Raw genomic sequence first — 24,228 nt, forward strand, 5'->3', positions numbered from 1 at the left:
CTATGAAGGAGCCCAGCACTGCCTATGTCCTCCGAATCTCCTCCTTTCATCAACGATAGATTGCCGTAATCTCGCGATGCGCGAGCTCGCGCATGCGCAGTTCTTTCCCTGAGGCTGATGCCAGCACAGGGAAGGAACACTATACCGGCACTGCGCAATGCGCGAGCTCGCGCATCGCGAGATTACGGCAATCTATCGTTGATGAAAGGAGGAGATTCGCACGACATAGGCGGTGCTGGGCTCCTTCATAGGCGGGCGTGGCTGGGCTCCAGGAAGGTTCGTACAGCCCCTTGGACACACATAAGCCAAATTTACATATCTCTAAAAATCCTTTTTTAAAGAAAATAAAAGCACACAGCCCTATAGGACCGGTATATTGCGGACATGCTAGCGGCGATCTAGCCGTGCATGTCCGCAGCTCTATAGCCCAAAACTTGGTGACAGAATCCCTTTAAAGGGAGTCCGTCGCCACAATTTGACATTATAGACTGCTTACATAGCGCTGTAGCATAACTGTATACATGAGTCAAATGGTACCTTTGTTGTGTTGTTCTGAACGTCAACAGAGGCAAAATCGCTGTTTTATTCATATATAAATGAGGGCTTGCAAGTGCCTAGGGGTGGTCTTCAGGCTGTAAGTGCCCAGGCCGGTCTGTCTTCTCACATAACTCCTCCCCAGCCGGTTGCTTGGCCCACCCTGTAAGCCCCTTGCGTCATCCAGTGTACTGGCCGAGATCCTGCCAGCGCATGCACTAGGCATTAAAAGGGTTGTATCACTTCAGCAAATGGCATTTATCATGTAGAGAAAGTTAATACAAGGCTCTTACTAATGTATTTTGATTGTTCATATTGCCTCCTTTCCTGGCTTGATTAATTTTTCCATCACATTATACACTGCTTGTTTCCAGAGGTTATGGCCACCGATGCAGTGCAGATACGAGGTGGCTAGAATGGGAGCTGCTGCGCATGCGTGCCTATGCATGCTCCAACAGTCCCAGCCATCAGAGAGGTTGGAGCTTTTTCCTATAGTGTGCAAGAACGGCCATCGCTGCTGGATTGCAGGATGGCCGTAACCCCTAGAAATGAGCAGCGCACAGGTATAATGTGATTGAAAAATGAATCCAGCCAGCGAAGGAAGAAATATGGACAATCACAATACATTAGTAAGTGCCTTGTATTATCTTCCTCTACATGATAAATACCACTTGCTGGAGTGACACAACCTCTTTGACCTCAAAGTCTGTGTCAGAAGTGAATTTTCTGCAAATTTAGTGCAGTGTCATAAAGGGATAAATCCACTGCAAAGCCCCTCGTTAGATAAGACGCATGTTTTTGCAAGGCCTCATCGTACTGTACTTTGCAGAATTTTTTTTGCAGATTTCATAACCTAAAATCTGCTGTTTGATTGAAACCTTACTGCTTGTGTATAAAAAATGTCAGGGTGTGCAGGGAACCAGATGGACCAGGAGAGTTATTGTAAGCCACGTTCACATCTCCGGTGAACGTTTCTGGCAGAGAATAGTCTGTTGGAGTTCACCGGATCCGGCATTGCCTGATTCTACAAATCACTGCCGTATACCTATTGACATAAATGCCAGGTTTCGGCTGGACATGCAACGGTTTTTGGTCTGACTGACAGGTGGCATTTGTGCCAGATCAGGTAGCTGAATCCTCTTGCTGCAGATGTGAATGTGGCCTTATCTGTCATCATGTTATAGCCTGCACATTTGTAAGACTATACACCATACTTCTAATATACGAAAACTGACATAATATTTTTACTTAAAGGGGTTGTCGGGGTTCAGAGCTGAACCCGGACATATCCCCATTTTCACCCCTCCGGCCCCCCTGACATGAGCATCGGAGAATTTCATGGATTGTGCAGGGCAAGGGCTCTTTTGTTTATATTATTACACTGCTAGGCTGAGGCTTCTACCTAGCAGTGTTCCTGGTGACTTCACCGGCTCTGATGGGCGGTCTTTAGCACTGCCCAATCCGTTTTACAGTCTAAGGCAGCACTAAAGCCCGCCCATTAGTGACGGTGACCTCACTGGGCTCACTGCTGGCGGAAACCTCCGCCTAGCTTCCCCCATTGAGAGCCCTATACGTCACTGGATCTCCATAAAAAGCCTTTGCCCAGCGCGATTCAGTGCAGGGCAAGGGAGAGCATTGGAGTATAAAATGCTCCGATGCTCATGCCAGAGAGGCCAGAGGGTGAAAATGGGGATATGTGCTCTGAACCCAGACAACCCCTTTAAATACCATCCCCCATGAGTTTAATGGGCTGAGGAGGGCGGCTATAATATAAAGCATTTATGTCGTCTGCATTTCATAAACGGACAATTCTCCCGTGGTTAGACTTTTCAACTCTTGGTGTCATATATTCATGGTTTAAGTTAACATTCTTTATCACGTGTTTGTGGATGATATATGCATGTTAACGTTACACATATGCCTAACATACTTGTGACACTGGAGACAACCTTTCCCCCTTCCTTTTACAACTAACATATGGCTTAAGTAGTATAGCATTTTCTTTTCCAGCTGACAAGCAATGGGAAAGGGGTTCCTATTGCCATCGTCATCTTCCTGTAAAGACGGTCTGTTGGAGCAGGCGATTGTCCAGAAGGGTGCGTTCCTTCCCATCACCCGCCTGCTCGATAGTGAACGTAAAGAGCTGCATTTACATGCAATAATCTCCTCCACTGTATGGGGACAAGTGAAGGCTACTGCCATCTTTTATTCTCCTACGGATTCCTTGTTTCTGGGCAGAAGATTGCTGTTCACACAGTACGACCTGCTACTTCTGGGGTGATTTGTCTCGAGTGCTGCCCAAAATGTGTCTAGTCTGAATAGAACACAAAGGCAGATGCAAGTTGTCTTAAAATCAACAGTACAGTCATTTGCATTTGGATGAAGATAACACAGTAGAAGTCCCTGACAACTGGTCTGTGTCTTATCAGCAATTTTCTTTCAGCCATTTAACCACACAAACATAAACTACGCAGCACATCTATGGTTAATGTGTTCATTGCTGAGCCCCACAGGGAATATCAGCAGCTTCCGTGACCTGGAGCTATGTCGGTATTACTATGGCATTGTGTGGCACTGCTATATTTAGGCCCTGTACGTTATTTTGTTTCCACAATGTATGGTTTTAGCAGAACTGTCTAGCATTTGTATTTAGGCAAAGGTATGGAGGTGTTATTTGGTCACTGTGTGGCACTGGGGTTTGGGTGCTTTATGATATGGCTATACTTTGGCCATAGCTCCCAACATTTGAAAAACCCAGGGAGGGACAATATTTGGACTCTTTGACATGAGCGAGTTTTCCGTCCAGATGCAATGCGTATTGTGAACCCATAGCATCCGGACTGAATCCTGACCCATTCATTTCAATAAGGCTACTTTCACACTTGCGCTGTTGTTTTCCGGTATTGAGATCCAGCAGAGGATCTCAATACCGGAAAAAACCTGTTCTGTTTTGACCCCATGCATTCTGAATGAAAAGAGATCCGTTCAGGATGCATCAGGATGTCTTCCGTTCCGTCAGCATTCCGTTTTGTGACTGGACACAAAACCCCTGCAAGTTGCGATTTTGTGTCCGGTCATAATAACGGGAAAAAAATGTATCCAGCACTGAAAACAATGTATGTCAATGGTAACGGATCCTTTTTTTTTTAGGAGCCTAAAAAACCCGGATCTGTCACCCATTGACTTTAAATGTATTTAGTGACTGATTTGTTTTTTTCTGTTTTGATTTCCCACAACCGCATCCTAATGGAACGGATGCATCCTGATGTGCAAAATCAAAACGTATCCATTTAATTCCGGTATTGAGATCCTCTGCCGGATATCAATACCGGAATTAACAACGCAAGTGTGAAAGTAACCTAAGAATGTACACGTGAGCATCATTTGTCACTGATCATCTCTGTCTCTGATCATCATTTCAGGAAAAAGCGCAGTATGTTCTATATTGTGCGCTGAATGGAGCTTGCGTGAAAAACGGAAGACATCCGGATTCAATGCATTTTTCACTGATGGTTGCTAGGAGATATAGATTGTTATTCTTAAATTTTTCTTCAGGCACGTGAAAAACGTATCAAAAACTGATTGCAGCTGCACGGAAAAAAACTGAAACACTGAACGCAATTGCAGACAAAAAAACGATTAGACATGCGTCAAAAAAATGATTAAACTTGCGGAAAAACCATCCGTTTTTCCCTGAAAAGAGCCTGACTCATTCCATATCACTCTTGTGAATTAAGCTTTGGCGGCACACTGTGGCATTTTTTATTTTATACTAAGCCACACTTCTAACTCCACCCTGTACATGCCCAATCCCACCCAGTACCCTTATCTGCCCCATATGGTAGCTATGCCCCCACACAGTAGTTATGTCCCCTTAGTGCCCCCACATAATAGTTATGCCACCGTAGTGCCCCATCACATTAGCTATGACCCCTAGGTCCCCCTCTCCCAGTAAGAATGACCCCTTACTGCTCCCCTCACAATAGTGCTGCCCCCTTATAATAGTGATGCTCCTGTAGTTAAAATAAAAATCAAGAATCCCCTAGAATCATCATTCCCTGACCTATGTGTTCTCCCACTCAGCGCAGCAGTCACAATGATGTCACTGCCTCCTGCCCACCTGTTGGGCAATGCACAGGCCAGTGAATGGTGGAGCAGTGAGCTCACAGCTCCCTGCTTCACCATCAGGGGCGGATTGGCCATAGACCTTACAGGGAAGTTTTTCGGTGGGCCAATTCCCAGGGGGCTGCCTGGGCCCTCCTCACCGCCAGCCAGTGGAAGATTTTGGGGATGTATTTTGTTCTGCTGGCAATATTTTATGATGGACTGTGGTATTTGGCTTTGTTGGGGTGGTATAATGTGCCACAATATGGAATTGCTGGTCCTGCCATGAATTTGGACCCGACTACTTTTTTCCAGGGCCACTTCAAGTTCCCAGTCGACCCCTGTTCACCATTGTGTTCAACTGTATCTGTGTCCTCGGGACTCAGGTACTGTTGAAATCAGGATATGCCACAGCTGTCCTGGGCTTGCGGGATAGCTGTTGAAATCCGGGACTGTCCCGCCGTATCTGGTACAGTTGGGAGGTATGACTTTTGTATTGTTATTCATACACTGTATGACCATACACTACAGGAATAGGGGACATCAAAAGAAGGTACACTGCAGGTTACCATCCAACATTTGGCTTGCACGCCTATATTACTATATCACTCTTATGTCTAGAGATGTCAGGTAGCCACTTTTGCTAGCCAGTACTAGTTCTGTAGTAGACATGTAGACTGGTTTTAGTTCTAGGTGACCATTCTGCCTATCTGCAATTGTTTCTCTTTTAGGACGCCCCTACTCTGTGCCTCAGGATTCACAGATTAAGGCCTCATGCACACGGCCGTTCCGTGCATTGGGAATCGCAATTGCGGTCCCCAATGCACGGGCAACATCCGTGCACCTGGCCGGACCCATTCAACTTGAATGGGTCCGTGGTCTGTCCGCACCACAAAAAAATATGACATGTCATATTTATTTGTGGTGCGGAACAATGGAAAGAAACACCACAGAAGCACTCCGTAGTGCTTCTGGTGTTCTGTTCCGTGACTCCGTTCCGCATCTCCGGAATTGCGGACCCATTCAAGTGAATAGGTCCGCATCTGTGATGCTTGGTGCACACGGCCGGCGGCCGTGGATTACCGACCCGCATTTTGCCCGGCCGTGTGCATGAGGCCTTACATTGGGACTTTTGGTAAGTGAAAGCAGAAGATACAAAAAAGGAATGGAAAGGCACGAACTAACTTGGATGTAGTACATGTATAAGGCAATGCAGGCCTCATTTCTCCCAAACCAAAGCTTGAAGACAAAAGTAAGAAATATTTCTTAAAGTTACTGTTTCTTAGTTTTAGATCTTCCCCCAGTTTTTCACACTTGCTTATGTAATGTCTGATCCAGCCCATTGACTTAACACTCTCACAAGCTGAGACATACAGACGTTTTTCATCTGTTCACTTTGCCCTCCCTTTTTTTTTTTTTTTTGGTTACTCCTCCCTCCCTCCTTTCTCCCACTCTCTGTCCCCTGCATCTTTTGCAGGAAAGCCGGAGGTTAGATTTAGAATGCATTTCAGCAGCAGGCATCCAGCTATCTCCCAGTGGATCACATTCCTTTTAAAATGCACCCTCTTGGTCTTTATCGCTAATATTCAACTTGGCAGTGCCAACCCAGGTAAGAGTTGCCCTCTGATGGTTGCCAACTGATCCTCGTAACTTCTCATTGCTCATGCTTGGAAGTTTAGGCTGGCTGTATGCACTGGGTTGGGAATGTGCTGTGCAGAGGGTTTGCGCGAAACCCTTTTTTATTTTCCATTTAACTCTGTGCCAGTATAGGAAGCAGAGGGAGCTGAGGTGGCTTAGCAGGGGGGAGATTAAAGAACTGGGTAAATGCAGAAGTGCACTGGACAGTTACTTCTTGCAATGGGGGAGGAGATGTTGAAAAAACTTGGTGCTTGCACTGTGAAAATTAACGCTTTGAAGTTGCTCACTAGGACTTAGATAACCGGCTTGTAGAATTTCTGTACGTATTTAAACTTTCAGGAGCAACATTTGTCGTAGGATATTATATGTCGTAGACCTTGCTCGTATTCTGAGTTGGCCAAGTCATCGCTAGAGGCCTTCACTTGTTATGCTTAGGAGGCTCTGCTCACTCCACATCTGGTGTGAGAAATTCTTTCCTTTTCATCTTCTTTGTGACATCTCATTACAGCCAAAGGTTCTCTTTCTTGGAGAGCAAAGTTTAATTTGACTAGGCCATTGTAAAAATGCTTTGGTAAAGTGTGTGCTGTAAAAGTCTGGCGAGACATCCTAAAACCCCATGCAATGTGTATCATTTTCTAATTCTTCCTCCTCCTCTTTCTCTATATACTTACAATGGATCTGGCCCTGGAGCATGGAGGGAGAATTATTATTATTATTTATTATTAAAGCGCCATTCATTCCATAGCGCTGTACATATGAAAAGAGGTATACATACATAATACAGACAGCTGCAAGCATAAACAAGACGAGTTACAAACTGGTACAGAAAAAGAGAGGGCCCTGCCCGTGAGGGCTAACAATCTAATTTCTGAAAACTGTGACAATCCTTAAGATATTGTGATGCTTTAAGATGCAATGGTCCAATGAGTACTAATGTAAAATGTCTTGCATGACTTGGCATGGCACATGCACCTAGTAATATTATTGAGATGTAATACAGCGCCGTACTGTACCCCCGTGTGCTCTCAATTATGCGTAACCTTTTCTCCTATGGAATCTTTCAGGCAAAAAATGCTGAATATGTGGTGTACTATCTCCTAAAAACAATATTTTCAAGGGAGTATATAGCGCCAAATGGATGCAACGTATAGCGGCACACTTACGACTATGGTTTTATAATACACTAGACATTAAGCCTGTTACGATAACGGGCGCTAGAACAGTAGTGCATAAACATTAGTAGGAACAGTGTATATTAAATGGCAAGGGGATGGCTGGCACTGACTAGTGGTGCTGAGACTGCTGGCACCGACTGGTGGCTGAGACTGCTGGCACTGTGACTGGTGGCTGTGGCACTGACTGATGGCTGAGACAGCTGACACTAACTGGTGGCTGAGACTGCTGGCAGTGGCTGCTGTCTGTGGCTAAGAGTGCTGGGACTGTGCAGCTCTGACTGTGATGCACGGACAGTAATGACTGCGCTCCGAAGTGGAGAGCACACCATAACCTGCGAGCAGCGGTGGTAATTGGCCGGCGTGCAGGTGTGGGCAGTGTGTGGAGCGCCGTGTGGTGATTGATCGGCTCGCCGCGCATGCGCAGTTAAAAGATGGTGTGGGCAGCGCGGATGCCTGTGGGGCGGCAGTGATTGGGCAGCGCGCTGGTGTGGGTGTCGTGTGGAGGGCAGCACGCTGGTGTGGGCGTTGTGTGGAGCGCTGTGTGCTGATTGGTCGGCGCGCCGCGCATGCACAGTTTAATTATTGGTACACACGCACGGACACGGAGCACGCACACAAGGCTTTTATTATTATGGATGATGAGGGCTGGAGTGTAATATGTGTATAATGATGGGGGTTGGAGTATAATATGTATATACAGTAATAATGGGGGGGTGTAATATGTATATAATGATGAGGGCTGTAGTGTAATGATGGGGGTTGGAGTGTAATATGTATACAATGATGGGGTTTGGAGTGTAATATACGTGTGTAATGCTGTGATCAGTCTCCGGTATTGTACACCGATATAAGGTTGTCCGATGAAGGATACGCTGCGGCAGGCGGCAGTTGCAGGGCTCGGATCCCGGGGTGTGAGGTGGCTGCAAAGGAAGCCGGAGGGGGAGGAGGAGGCACGGCAGAGGTGGGTACAGCAGCGGGCCAGCGCGCAGTTGTGGGCGGTGCGGGCGGCGTGTGGAGTGCCATGTCCTGATTGGTCGCCGTGCATGCCCAATGTAAAAATCGTCATGGACATAACGCGCACACACACAGGGCTTTTATTATGTAGGATAGGCCAGCACTACCGAGCACATCCTCCCTCACCCTGGTGCTCAGGTAAAGTTTCCTGCCAGAGGTGTGCTGTGCGTCCACCAGTGAAAAGAATAGGGGTGCCCTGGGTGAGATGCCTCATAGAGTGGAGCCGGCACCGGGCGGAAGAGACTTCAGTGTGGTCCAGCGGGCACCTCGCTATTGTCATCCCCAGAGCCTGTGTGCGGAGCGGACTGGCAGTGATGAGCGCAGCATTTCCCCTTCCTTCCTCCCGGTGCCTCCTCCCTCCCGCAGCCGCTCCTGTAGTGTGTGCCACCTCACTGATGCTCTCTCCGCGGCCACTGTCACCCAGCGCCGGGGACAAAGCATGGAGCCGCCCGTCTGCCCCGCTCCTCCTCCACCACCCGTGTGTGTGGTGGGGCACCTGCAGAGCCCTGACCATGCGGGGACAATGGAATAGACATCTATGGCCATTGTTACAGGTATCATCATGGGCGCATATACAATTGGATGGGGAAATTATTGGCACCTGGATATTCAAGACGCTGCGGCAGGCGGCGGTTACAGGGCCTGGATCGCGGGTTGTGAGGCGGCTGCAGAGGGGGAGGAGGAGGCACGGCGGAGCTGGGCATAGCAGCACTGGTGACACACACACGGACACAGAGCACTGACACTGAGCTTTTATTATATAGGATAGTTGTGGGAACTCTGTCGCTGTACAAGCTTCGCTATGTGCTTGGGATCTTTTAGTTATGATAAAATAGTGCCCTGAAAATTATTCATAACTGGAGTTACACAATAGCAAAAAACCTTTAAAAGAGTTTTCCGAGATTTTAATACTGATGACCTATCCTCAGGCTGTGCTTGGTATCGCGCTTAGCCCCATTCACTTCAATGGGGCTGAGCTGTGCCTAGGCCACGTGACAGATATGTCATCACTGGCCTAGGGAAAGCTGTGAGAAGGCCGCTCACAGGAGCGTCGTTGCCTTCTCCAAACAGCAGATCGGCGGGGGTCCCAGGTGTCGGACCCCCAACTATCAGATACTATTGACCTATCCAGAGGATAGGTCATCAGTATTAAAATCTCAGAAAACCCCTTTAAATATTATCCGCCATGTCGATGTATTGAAGATTGGATGACATTAAGGTCAGATGCATCAGAACTGATGTAAAGAAGTAACCAATATTATTCCAGTGCAGCAACCTGAATGGTTGCAATTACTCCATTTTACTGGTACATTAGTTTTGATAATGTGTGGCATGTTATACACTATGTAGTGAAAAATAAAAAGTCCTCAGTCTGGCCTTATTTTTGCAAAAAATCACATGAATAAGGTAGTATGAGAAAAACTGGGAAACTTTTCTTGGCGGATGAACTGCTTTGCCATCATTCATATCCCCTTGTGTATCAGTCACAATTTTTGAAACCTAAGTTTGAATGGACAAAACCTTTTTCAGGTGTCAGAATATTCAAGCCGATTAGAAATGAAAAAAATATCTTTCTGGCGATTAAAGGGCATCTGTCCGTAGATTTGTACCTATGAAACTGGCTGACCTGTTGCATGTGCACTTGGCAGCTGAAGGCATCTGTGTTGGTCCCATGTTAATATGTTTTCGCATTGCTAAGAAAAATTATGTGTTAGTATATGCAAATGAGCCTCTAGGAGCAATGGGGGCGTTGCCATTACACTTAGAGGCTGTACTCTCTCTGCAACTGCCGCACCCTCTGCACTTTTATTGACTGAGCTAGGCCCTGTCAAACAAAGTGGAGAGGACTCGACAGTTGCAGAGAAAGAGAAGCCTCTAGATATAACGGCAACACCCCTTTGCTCCTAGAGGCTCATTTGCATATATTAAAACAGCATTTTTCTCTGTGATCCAGGCACATATGAATATGGGACCAACACCAACAATGGCTTCAGCTGCCAAGCAAATCACTATAATTTTTCTGACATTAAAGGTTATATATCATTAGGACATCCTCTGTCATTAAGGCATATTTGGCATATGGACAGCATACAGTCAGGGACCCCTCTCTATTAGGCGAAGTACACATCTGTGGTGGATGTTCGATTAGAAGCCTCAGTGACAGATTCCTGCAAACAAATCCAGAATCCATAATGGAAACCCGATAGACTTCATTATAGCCGGATCCCTCCACAGCCGACACTGCATCTCCCCGGCGTGCAGATTATATCATCCATCGACTGGGGGAAGGGGATGCAGCCAATACCAGATTGTGCTGGTCACCATTGCGGCCTGCTATTGGCTGCAACCCCCCTCCCCACCATTAACGGATGTTGTGATCTGGACGCCTGTGGAGATGCAGCATCGGACGTTGGCTTCAGCCCATGGACATATATTCTGATATTTTCCTTTAGAATTTGCTGGTATAATTCAGAATTAATTGTTGTATCAATCTGTCTTGGTCCAGATGCAGCAAAACATGATGCTGCCATCAATAGATTTTACAGATGAGATGAGGTTTTTATGCTGGAATGCAGTGTTTTCCTTTCTCCAGACATAACGCCTCTCATTTAAACCAAAAAGTTCTATTTTGGTCTCATCCGTCCACAAAACATTGTTCCAATAGTCTTCTGGCTTGTCCAGTTGACCTTTAGCAAACTGCAGACGGGGAGCAATGTTCTTTTTTGGAGAGCCGTGGCTTTCTCCTTGCAATCCTGCAATGCACACCCTTCTCGTTCAGTGTCCTCCTGATAGTGGACTCATGAACAATAACTATTAGGCGCCTTGCTCTTTGTTGGTTGACCACTCCTGGGAGGGTGAAAATGGTCTTGAATTCCGTCCATTTGTACACAATCTGTCTGACTGTGGATTGGTGTAGTCCAAACTCTTTAGAGATGGTTTTGTAACCTTTTCTCATCTGATGATCATCAACAACTCTTCTTCTGAGGTCCTCAGACATCTCCTTTGTTTATGGCCTCATACACTTTCACAAACACGTGTGAAGATCAGACTTTGATAGATTCCTGTTCTTTAAATAAAGCAGGTCACCCACTCACACCTGTCATCCCATTGATTCAAAACACTTATCTCTAAATTCATCTTCAAGTTATCTGCTAATCCTAAAGGTTCACGCAGAAGTGATAGTGGACCATTTTCCTAATAAATAAATGACCAAGTCTAGTATTTTTACTAATGTGTTTGATTTGGTTATCATTATCTACTTCTTGGACTTGTGTGAAAATCTACTGTAATTTTAGGTCAAATTTATGCAGAAATATAGAAAATTCGGAAGGGTTCAAAAACTTTAAAGCACCGCTGTAGGTAGCATTTGTTTGTGGTCTATATTATAAACTTTGACAGCATTACTTCTCTCCAATCCAGACTCTCAGCAGTTTGGTGTGTCTGTTTCTAGAGGCTTGCATCAGCTGTGTTTTTTTTCTTCTGCACCACATGCCCATCGACATCCGTCCCAATGTTCTGTTTTTATTGCATTACTTTAGTTCTGCACTAGTCCAGCTAGTTGTGATTGGGTTACATGTATGCATCGGCAGCCTGAGTGATAAAAAAGCATGGGCAGATACCATATAAAGCTCAATAGTAAAACAGCTGGAGTAAATGTCCTAGTAAAGTGACAAGCATTTATATGACTTTGACCGGAAGTTCTATGTATGAAAAATGTGAGCGGTCAAAATCTCTCGCTCTTCTCTTCATTTTACATTAACACGTTATGACATAAGAATTTTCATATACATCTGTGAGGCCTGACATGCCTTTCTCATGAGCACGGCATGATTATTTCCTGAAAGGTTTCAGACATGACTGAATTTACATCTTTCACCTCCTTTGGTCACATTTTCAGCCATTCTTTTGCATACCTCTCTTGACTCACTTATCTTCCAAAAGATAAATTAAAGGGGTCATGTATGCCATGATTGATGTAAAAAATATGAAAATCTGACAATACCTTTCTAACAAAGCTAGAACCAGCCCTGTACCACACATGGGTCCATAGATTTACCCACTCACTGCTCCAATTGCTCTGCTAGATCTTCAGCCTTGCAGCTCAAGGGGGTGTGTCCCTCCTGCTGCAGCTCTCTCCCTGTAACTGCTACAGCTTCTAACAGAACATACGGCTAGTGGCCCCTTGAGAAAGCGGAGCGAAACGTGCGTCGGGGTGCGCTCCTAGCTGACCAGAGGTCCGATCACTTCAGTGGCTGACTACCAAGGTATTCCAACATTTTTCCTTTCTTTAACCGTTTGTTATTTGTATAGCCACAGTAGGTTACCCTGATTGGCCCTATGGTGGATAATTATATATATGGCAGTTGATAGACTTGTTGGAGTAACCTTGGGGGCCATTTTTATCATTGCTCTTTCATTTATTTACGTATAGAGCATTGTAATTTGTGAGGATCTGGTACCTTGTGGTTCAGCAGGTGAGCTGCTTGTCGCAGCGCTAGCCTGCACTGCTGCTATATTTTAATAATTTATTTTGGATTAATGAGTTGTTTGTAATGATTTATTACTAAATAAAGATTTGATATTCTATGTGTGTCCCTTATGTTTTTTTCGGTGCTTTATTTGTTGTAATGCATTTTCCCATCTAATAGATGGTTAATTAGGTTGTATTACCCAGGCTGTAAACTACTAAACCCTGTTCTGCTTCAATACTGTGGAATGATTCCTCCCTATCCTTTCCCTGAACTTAAATACAACAAAATAAAAGTTTTACAGTCTTTTATACCACTGTCCCTAGCGCCTACTGATGTCTCTCCCTGCACTAAGCACACTGGCAAATGGCTGAATCCAAGATGGCTGAGGCTGTTTATCGGGCTGTGACATCACAGGATTGGCTGGCTGCTGATTGACTGCATGCATGGCATTGTGGGTGATCCCTCGTTCCCAGAGTTCCTTGCTCTATCTCCTAACACGTCCAGCAGCCATTTTAGGAAAAAATGCGATTCGGTGCAAATCAAATTTTTCCTGAAATTCGGATCGAATTCCACTTCGTCAACTTCGATTCGCTCATCTCTAATAGCAACCAATCCCACCTTTCATTTTTCAGGGCACCTTTGGTTTCTGTAGGGAACTAAGCCAGTTCTGATAAATCTCCCCCTAAGTATATACCAATGTCTATCAGGGCCGGTTCTAGGTGAAATGGGGCCCTGGGGCGGAAAACAATAAGGGGGCCCCCCCCCACATGACACTTGCTGACTTTAACGTCCCTTATTGTAAACAAATGCAAGTGGCAAAGCAAGATGTACAAGTAAAAATCCCCCCAAATGCACATTTCTCCAGTCCAACTGACTCCAAACAGAACCAGAGCGGGCTAGTACACTGGCACGGGTGAGATGGTGCCTGGGATGGATCCGACCCAGTTTAATCAACCAACCTACCAGACTGGGATGGATCGCGATCCATTTTAATCAACCAGTTACTGGTAGGTTGGTTGATTAAACTGGGTCTGATCCATCCATCCCAGGCACCATCTCACCCGTCCCAGTGCCAGTATGCCCCACCCACCCTGGCTCCCGGCGGTGTTCAGCATATATTGACAAGAATCTGGGGCATTACATGATGTAATACCACCCAACTTTCCTGCTGTCCAGCATTGCACATGCGCAGAGACATGAGAAAAGTGTGAGGAAGTGAGCGCCCCCCTTCCCCCCATCCTCTGTGTCATGCAGGACAGCTGGGAGACACTGACATTACTTGCTATTAGAGATGAGCGAACTTCTGTTTTAAGTTCGGCGTCTAAAGTTCGGCTTCCGGTTAGCGGAGGATCCCGATATGGATTCCGAATTCCGTTGTGGTCCGTGGTAGCAGAATCAATAATTAGCGGAGGATCCCGATATGGATTCCGAATTCCGTTGTGGTCCGTGGTAGCAGAATCAATAATGGCCATTATTGATTCCGCTACCACGGACCACAACGGAATTCGGAATCCATATCGGGATCCTCCGCTAACCGGAAGCCGAACTTTAGACGCCGAACTTAAAACAGAAGTTCGCTCATCTCTACTTGCTATCCTGCATGACACATGTGCAGAGACATGAGTCTCTGGGAAAGCTGGGTGACCCCCTCCCCTCTGCCTTTCCATGTTCTTATTATCTGCATTTATGCCTTGCAGGATAGCAGGAAATCTGAGTGACATTACATGATGTAATAGCACCCAGCTTTTCTGCTGTCCTGCATGGCACATGTGGAGAGACATGAGAATAGTCTGAGAAAGCTGAGTATAAGCCTACTTTCACACTTGCGTTCAGAGCGGGTCCGTCTGATGTCTGCCCAGACGGATCTGCTCCTATAATGCAGACGATGGGATCCGTTCAGAACGGATCCGTCTGCATTGTATTTCAGAAAAAAATCTAAGTGTGAAAGTTAGTCAGACGGATCCGTCCAGACTTTACATTGAAAGTCAATGGGGGACGGATCCGTTTGAAATTGCACCATATTGTGTCATCTTCAAACGGATCCGTCCCCATTGACTTACATTGTAAGTCTGGACGGATCCGTTTGCCTCCGCACAGCCAGGCGGACACCCGAACGCTGCAAGCAGCGTTCAGGTGTCCGCCTGCTGAGCGGAGCGGAGGCTGAACGCTGCCAGACTGATGCATTCTGAGCGGATCCGCGTCCACTCAGAATGCATTGGGGCAGTACGGATGCGTTCGGGGCCGCTTGTGAGACCCTTCAAACGGAGCTCACAAGCGGAGCCCCGAACGCAGGTGTGAAAGTAGCCTAACACAACTCCAACCTCCCCTCATATCTTCTCCTACCTCTGCACTTGTGCCATACAGGACATCAGGAAAGCTGAGTCACATTACATAATAGCACCCAGCTTTCCTCCTGTTCTGAATGGCATATGTGCAGAGGAATAGCCTGGGAAAGCTGAGTGACCCCCCCTCCCCCCTCCCTCCCTCCATCCACACATACACCTCTGCACAGTCCTCACCTACAAGTCCTCACTTCATTACTGGTGGGGTTGTGGCAATCCAGAGGAATCAGGTGGGAGGCGGAGCTAGGAGGCGGGAGGCGGAGCTAGGAGGTGGGGCTAGAAGACGGGAGAAAGTTAGGAAGATAGATGGGGGGGGACTCTCCTCCACTGGGGGGCCCCCCTTCCTCACGGGCCCCATAGCAGCTGCGTGGTCTGCCTATGGTAGGTACGCCACTGCTTTGCTTCTCTTCAATCCAAGTTCTCTGCTCTGGGCAGGGGGGGGCGGAGCCTGTGGCAACATAACATACGTCAGCCAGACGCTAGACGTGCCTGCCTTGCCTGTGCTGTGCATGCCGCTGCTCCAGTCTCGGATCTCTTAAAGAGACAAGCAGCGCAGCGCAGGCACAGCGGCGTCCGGCGGGGGGCCCCTCCACTCCAGACTCCAGCCCAGTTTTAATTACATTACTGCGGCACGGCGCCACACAGGCACACAATAGAATTATAGATATAATAGTAGTTGCGGCCGGGCCGGCGCTGGGGGCCCCTAAGGAGTCGGGGGCCCGGGGGCAATTGCCCCCCTTGCCTCTATGGTAGCGCCGGCCCTGATGTCTATGTGCTTACCTGAATTTGCTGATATCAAGCCAGGGGTATTGCTATAGGGGATGCAGAGGAAGCAGCTGCATCAGGGCGCTGAGATACTTGAGTCCTCCCATGTAAAATGCCATTATCAGTGGCGTAGCTATATGGGGTGCAAAGGTAGCAGTCGCTACTGGGCCCAGGAGCCTGAGGGGGCCCAAAGAACCCTTGTGCCACATAAGACACCAGTATTATTGAAAGTGCATGCTGGGAGGGCTCTGTCATGGATTTTGCACTGGGGCCCAGAATCTTCAAGTTACACCTCTGGCTGGAGGGTCAAGAATTTGGCATGGAGGAGGGGGGGGTGCCATTTAAATTTTTGCCTCAGGCAGCATGAAGGCTATGTGCTTCCCTGCCCCTGGCCACAAAGCACTGAGGGAAGGGGGGGACCAAGCTGAACTCTTTCACCAGGGCCCATGAGCCTTTTACTACGCCCTGGCCAGTATATATGTTGTTATTGTTATTTTGCATTGGGGTCCAAAATGCAGTGGTCACTTCATTTTAGAAATTGATGGAGGTCAAGCTTAGAAATCTCCATTACTTTTATCATCTGTCATGTGACAAGATACACCTCAGGTACTATTCCTTTAGAATGAAACCGTTTTGTTTGACTGGTCCCCTGATGCAAGCTATTCTCATATACTACCCGTGAATCTTCACTACTTAAAGGGGTTGTCTGAGTTATGAAAAATAATAATATAGCACTGAAAATCTGATATATAACTGAGCTAAGCAAGTTTTATGCAAAAAAAAAATATTTTTCCTCATTTCCCTGGTTCTTTTCTGGCCTTTTGTTTACATGCAATAAAAACAATCTCTGCCCCTCCCCCTGCTCTGCTAAGGGAGTGGATACAAGAGCTGCCCTGAGTGACATATCTGCCCCTCCCCCTGCTCTGCTAAGGGAGTGGATACAAGAGCTGCCCTGAGTGACATGTCTGCCTGCTGGGAGACTCTGCAGCATGTTGTATGTGTAGAACTACAAGTCCCAGCTGTATAATGACACTGCTAAGGGAGTGGATACAAGAGCTGTACTGAGTGCTGGGAGACTCTGCAGCATGTTGCATGTGTAGGACTACATGTCCCAGCTGTATAATGACACTGCTAAGGGAGTGGATACAAGAGCTGCCCTGAGTGACATGTCTGCCTGCTGGGAGACTCTGCAGCATGTTGTATGTGTAGGACTACAAGTCCCAGCTGTATATTGACACTGCTAAGGGAGTGGCTACAAGAGCTGCCCTGAGTGCTGGGAGACTCTGCAGCATGTTGTATGTGTAGGACTACAAGTCCCAGCTGTATAATGACACTGCTAAGGGACTGGGAGTGGCTACAAGAGCTGCCCTGAGTGCTGGGAGACTCTGCAGCATGTTGTATGTGTAGGACTACATGTCCCAGCTGTATAATGACACTGCTAAGGGAGTGGATACAAGAGCTGCCCTGAGTGCTGGGAGACTCTGCAGCATGTTGTATGTGTAGGACTACAAGTCCCAGCTGTATAATGACACTGCTAAGGGAGTGGATACAAGAGCTGCCCTGAGTGCTGGGAGACTCTGCAGCATGTTGTATGTGTAGCACTACAAGTCCCAGCTGTATAATGACACTACTAAGGGAGTGGCTACAAGAGCTGCCCTGAGTGCTGGGAGACTCTGCAGCATGTTGTATGTGTAGGACTACATGTACCAGCTGTATAATGACACTGCTAATACACACAGGATCTTCCCCCTACCTTCTTGTGTAATGCTCTCTCTAGTATGTCAGCTTCAGAGCCCAGCATTGTCTCCTCACTGCCTGCAGTCTGTTCAGCTGAAGGGGTTAAGAATCTTAAGACAGAGAGCAGACGGCAGTGGAGGGGGGTGTGGCCAGCACAGTGACATCTCATTTACAGGCTTGTAAACGACCTTTATCAGAGCAGGGAGAGAAGCTGACATCACACGTCATGTGACCCTCAGTGAAATCTCAGATAAAGTGAGTGAATTGGAAAGCTGTTACATTTGCTTAGTTAGGAACATAGAAAGAACAAGAAAATAACTCGGATAACCCCTTTAATGAGGACCTTTCACCTTGAAAAACATTGTGAACTAAGTGTGCTGCCATGGAGAGCGGCGCCCGGGGATCTCACTGCACTTACTATTATCCCTGGGCGCCGCTCCGTTCTCCCGTTATCCCCTCCGGTATCTTTACTCACTAAGTTATAGTAGGCGGTGTCTGCCCTTTTCATGTGGGCGTCTCCTTCTCCTAGGCTGTAGCGCTGGCCAATCGCAGCGCACAGCTCACAGCCTGGGAGAAAAAAAGGAGGGGGAGACGCCCACAGGACAAGGGCAGACACCGCCTACTATAACTTAGTGAGTAAAGATACCGGAGGGGATAACGGGAGAACGGAGCGGCGCCCAGGGATAATAGTAAGTGCAGTGAGATCCCCGGGCGCCGCTCTCCATGGCAGCATACTTAGTTCACAATGTTTTTCAAGGTGAAAGGTCCTCTTTAACTACAACTCACATCCTGCGAATGTCTGTGCCTACTTGGCACTGTCAGACTGGCCCACCAGAGTACTAGAGGTCCTCCGGTGGACTCAGGCTCTGAAACCATAGTGGGCCCCAAAGGTTCAAGAGAAAAAAATATGATATGGGGTTTGGACCCTGATAATAATTTCCTCTGGTCCAAGGAACCCCTGTCCAACACTGCTGCTTGGAGTTGTAGTTTTGCAACTGCTGAGTAGTAACAGGTTTGAGACCCTTGTTCTTTAGCAACAGCAGTTCTCCACTCTAGTGTACAGGGTTGACCTAACTAGGGGGTCCCACTCTTTGACATCCATATGCCTTATAGGATATACGGGCAGAGTTTGTCTTGGTGGGACAACCTTAAATGGGTTGTCAAAGTTTTTATTTAAACTCCACCCACCTAGTATTACCTGTGAAGAAGTCTATGCTTACTTGCTTGCCTCTCCATTCCAGCTCTATGACTCCAGGGTTGCCTTCACTGGACTTCAGGTCCCCGTTTGTTAACTTCTTCACGGATAGGGTCACATGTGCTGCTGCGGCCAATGACTGGCCTCAGTATTGACATGCCCACAAACAGCATGTGATGCAGCAGTCATGTACCGCTAGGGGACATGTCCTCACTGAGGCCAGTCATTGGCTGCAGTGGCATATAGGACCATGTCCTTGAGGAAGCTGATGGATACAGACCAGAAGTCCAGTGACGACAGCCTGTGAGCCACAGGAAGCAGGTAGGTATAGATTTTTTCGCAGGTACCGCTTGATGAGGGTTAATTAAAAAAAAAAGCATTCTGGACAACTCCTTTCCATGAATATGGCCTGTGTCTGTATATTACACACATTGCTAAATATCTATGACAAGGGTCAGCAACCTCCGTCACTCCAGCTGTGGTGAAACTACAGCTACCACCATGCTCCGTTCACTTCTATGGGAGTTCCAAGAACATCCAACAAAGTGTGCATGCTAGGAATCATAGTTTCGCCACAGATGGGGTGCCTAATGTTGCTAGTCTGTGATCTAATGGTTTTGCTAGCTATTTGAGTTATTTTAATAAAAAATAAAGGTATTTTCACTGTTTTGAACCACCTCCTTTGCAGTGCTGCTGCTCCTATCCTCTCCAATGTTTTAGTGATTCCAGTGGTGACATGCCATGCCGTATACTGCCGAGGCCAATGATTGAAGGCAGCCGTCCCATGTGGTATACAGGCACATCATTGCAGAAGCCAAAAACATGATGTCATGGTTGCAGCATTGGAGCAGTGCTGGTGGGGAAGAGGTTCAGGACAATGAGCATTTTCTTATATTTTTTTTTAAACTTTTGTTGCCTTAAAAAATTAGCTTGGACAACCCCAATATGTTAAAGGGCTTCTGTCAGCCCACTAAACCGGTTTTTTTTTTTGTTTAATAATAATCCCTACACTGCGATCTCTGCATACATAAGTAAAATAATAATTTTCGTTCAGTAGAATTTGATAAAACGCTATTTTTATAATATGTAAATTACCCTGCTACCAGCAAGTAGGGCGGCTACTTGCTGGTAGCAGCCGCATCCTCCGATCCTAATGACGCCCCCTCCGCATTGTGATTGACAGGGCCAGGGAACGGAATCGTTCTCTGCTGGCCCTGCCTGTTTTCATTCAATATCTGGCGCCTGCGCCGCGGCCGTACCTATCTTCAATCTGCGCAGGCGCACTGAGAGGCAGCCACTCACTCGGCCGCTCCATCGTCAATGCGCCTGCGCCGATGACGTCACATCTACACCCGGCGCAGGCGCATTGAGGAGCGAGCGGCCGAGTGAGTGGCCGCCTCTCAGTGCGCCTGCGCAGATTGAAGATAGGTACGGCCGCGGCGCAGGCGCCAGATATTGAATGAAAACAGGCAGGGCCAGCAGAGAACGATTCCGTTCCCTGGCCCTGTCAATCACAATGCGGAGGGGGCGTCATTAGGATCGGAGGATGCGGCTGCTACCAGCAAGTAGCCGCCCTACTTGCTGGTAGCAAGGTAATTTACATATTATAAAAATAGCGTTTTATCAAATTCTACTGAACGAAAATTATTATTTTACTTATGTATGCAGAGATCGCAGTGTAGGGATTACTATTAAACAACAAAAAAAAAAAACGGTTTAGTGGGCTGAGAGAAGCCCTTTAAAGAAGATGGAGCTACTGAAGTCCCCCAGGCAAGTCATATATTACTACAAGAAGACAGTCACAATTGCAAGGGCAAAGGTACCAGAGGTTTATTGTACAAACTACAACAATTCTCATTGTTCAGCTAATTGTGTTGTGGTTCTCCTGTCAACAGGATGATCAAAGGGTTGTGTCAATCTCCTCCAGTTGTTTACCCTATAGCTCAGAATGTGTTGATGTAGGTATAGGCTATTTATACTGAATTCTCAATGCAGGGAACACTTTTGTAATGATGGTAACCATTTGTGCTGTATGGAACATTTATTTGAGTAGAGGATATGATTGTGAATTGAGGTATAACCAAGCATCAATGTACTGCGACAAATCAATTCTTAAAATTCTTAATAATACATTTTTTTACTATTTTGGAATTGCACCATACAAATACAGAGAGGAATACTGTATTTTCACAGTAGCTCGCCTATAGACGACTTGGAATGTGTTAGAGCTTTCTCTCAGAGGTAGTCATCGGGAAATACTCTGACATATTAATGCACAGGGCCCTAATAATTAGCTGGTCTAGGGCAGAGAAGGTCCTAATGGCAATATATCTGGTTTTCTATGAAAGTAAAGGGGTTTATTTCAGGATTTCTGGTGGTCTAGGGCAGTGAAGGGTTCAATTTCCTGTGGTCTAGGGCATGGAGGGATTATTTTAGATCCCTGGTCGACGGCAGTGAAGGGGTTATTTAATATCTGGGGGTCCAGTGGTTACTCACCTCTCCACGCTCCAGCATTATCCAGGCTATAGCAGTGCAGGGGAGGAAGTTGTCTAATTTTATGGCTGCACAGTATCTCCATCCTCTCTGTGATAGGGAAGAGCGATTTAGAAGCTCTCTGCATGATTATTAAGGTGGAAGCTCAGGGAGTCAGCCATGCTTCTACTAAGCTTAAAGGGACTCTTGTATAAAGAATTTTTGTAGGTCCCAGCAACTAGACCTCCACCAGTCAGAAGTTTGATGTGTATGTCTCCTTCCGGAAAATATTAAAACTATAGAGCCCCTTTAAACCATAAATGGACTAAAGTAAATTGCCTAATATCATAAGAGTTATGCATTTCAAAAACATTTATAGATTTCAAACTGGAGCAAATACTCATTGGAAAAAAAAACATCACACCCAGATAGAAATGTCAGAAACTCGGCATGCAGTTATGTCTCAGGCAAATATGTCAATGATTACAAGTGTGGTCTGATAGACACTGGGTCTTGCTACAAGAGGGTGTAAAAGTGCTTCCTCCGCTGTCCTGTGAAAAGCTCTCCTAGGCTACTTTTTGGTAGTGTACCTCTTGGTGAGAGATCATTAACTGCTATAGATGCCTTTACAATGCACTCAAATAAATTTTTCCAAGTTGACTGACTTTGAGAGAGGGTGCATCATTCGACTGAGAGAAGCAGGATGGTTGTTTCAAAGAATTTTCCATGATCTAGGTAATTCGACCTAGGTTTTAGGAGGTGTTGGGAGCACTAGTTACCTGGGAACAGGGTCTGGACACCCCAGACACACCACCAGTTCAGAGGATCATTCGATCCACCAACAAGTACAAGCAACTCCCAGTTTCATTTTCCACCAGAAACAGGTGGTATCTAAGTTTTGTGTCACAACACCCATTACGTGTCCTACCGTTGACAGCCAGCCACCATGACCTTTGTTTGCATTGGTGTTGTGAACAATAAACTTGATCTTCTATGGACTGGAACCATATAGATAAATCCAGGTTCTGTTTGGGATCCAATGATGGCTGGTTTCGAATATGGAGCGAGTGCTTCAATCATGCCTTTGCTGTGGGGTGACACACTGCCCCAACTGCTGGTGTGATCATCTGGGGAGCCATCGCATATGACAGTCGGTGACCACTAGTAGTGATACGAGGAACACTAAGGTCTAACTGCAACATCTGCGGGCAAATGTGCTGCAGGGTACCATACAGAACCTGTTTGATTTCATGAATCCAGGCTAGAGGCAGCCCCACAGGGTACTAGAGCCTCCTTTTCAATTGTACAATTTTCCCCAATAAATGTAGTCTCTTCGCTCTGATATTGTACATATATCATTATTACAATCACACGCATAAGGTTTCATTCAATTCCAAAAGCTCCTTCTTAGTGCATTATATTTTTTTTGTCAATAAGTGTACATTTTTGCACAATGTAAGGATCCATGTTCATGTTAAATCTGCATGCACAGATCCTGTACGGCACACCTAGTTCCTACGTGGCCATATTACGGATCTGTAACAGTGTGTGGGCCCTACATTTTTAAGAGCACTCCAGACAGTAGTTCTGCACCTTTAAGGGCCCTTGGTGGTCTGGATTGGTTCATTAGTTCACATGGAAAGTGAGTATAGTGAATTCCTGAAGTCGTCTTCTGAACACATGGTCTGCACTAAATCAGTAAGGGTTATTCTGTTTCCTTGTAAAGAACAAAAGAAGCATATTTTGCCTTAATTTTTCTTTAAAATTTTATTTGGCTCTTGTAGTCTTTTTATGTGGAATTAATCTGCAATACGTCTGTTTTTAGGCAAATTCTGGCACTGAAAAGGTTAACTGTTGAAATGATTTAACAGGCTGCCCTCATGTTCAGCAACACATCGGGCTCTTGACCTCATTCTGTCTCCTCCCTCCCACCCCACCAAACACAGCCAAGGTTTTTACAAGCTCCCCAGTGGGTCAGCTCTGTGGTCACTTGTGATATAATAGGATCTGTGTTCTTCACTTTTCACTTCTTGTGGAGATGGGTGTGACTTTGTCCAAGGGACAGACTTTTTAAATCCTTCAATCTTTCTTACAGACACATAGGAGAAGGAGGTAGTATATTTATTAACCCCACTAGCATCCGATGTGTATTCTTCCTAAAAGTTCTAGGCTTCATTGCAGTCTCACATGCATCCTTAAGGCACTGAACTTTTTTTTTACTTTTTTTTTTTTAACTTTTGATATGTTATGGAGATATATCAAAGGGTTTAGGGGTCTTAGTGCTAAGACCCCTCAGAGCACTCTCTCTCCTCACTGCAGGAGATGGGTTCAACAGAAAGTCTATGTGCCCATCTCAATTCTATCTACTGCAGAGAGAAAGGGCCATGTGAGCAGTTCTCTCTCCTCCTTCTACGGATTGGCAGAGGTCTCAGCACTCAGACCCCCACCATCAAAACATTTGATATGTTTTTATGACATATCAAAAGTTTTTGGAAAATTCAGTAACCCTTTAAATTTTGTTTTGGCAGAAATCCTTAAAATGACTCTGAACAGATGCCCTCTGCCTCTAGACTGTTACAGCAGTGCCTAATGCAAGTGATAAGTGTTCCTCAACTACAAGTATTACACCACAGTATATCACTGATACAGTAGTATAAGGGTCCCGTTAACTCTGAATGGGCGTTTCCATGATTAGAAATAATGGCCAATGGCTAGTATATGCCATCACATTGAAGGGTCCGACTTTCAAGATCCCAACTGATTATCAGTATGAAGAGGCA

General features: G+C 46.2%; 1 protein-coding gene across 2 annotated transcripts in view; it reads left to right on the forward strand.

Moving 5' to 3' along the window:
* The first annotated feature begins 6,091 nt into the window (after positions 1-6,091).
* Positions 6,092-24,228, forward strand: part of MRC2 (mannose receptor C type 2) — a 79,625-nt gene continuing 61,488 nt past the window's right edge. For both annotated transcript variants that reach the window (XM_040436902.1, XM_040436903.1), the window contains exon 1: positions 6,092-6,247. In XM_040436902.1, coding sequence (XP_040292836.1) covers positions 6,139-6,247 — 109 coding nt within the window. In that variant the 5' untranslated portion in view covers positions 6,092-6,138. The remainder of the gene's footprint in view (positions 6,248-24,228) is intronic.

The sequence above is a fragment of the Bufo bufo genome, chromosome 6 (assembly GCF_905171765.1).
Source record: "Bufo bufo chromosome 6, aBufBuf1.1, whole genome shotgun sequence".
NCBI classification, from domain to species: domain Eukaryota; kingdom Metazoa; phylum Chordata; class Amphibia; order Anura; family Bufonidae; genus Bufo; species Bufo bufo.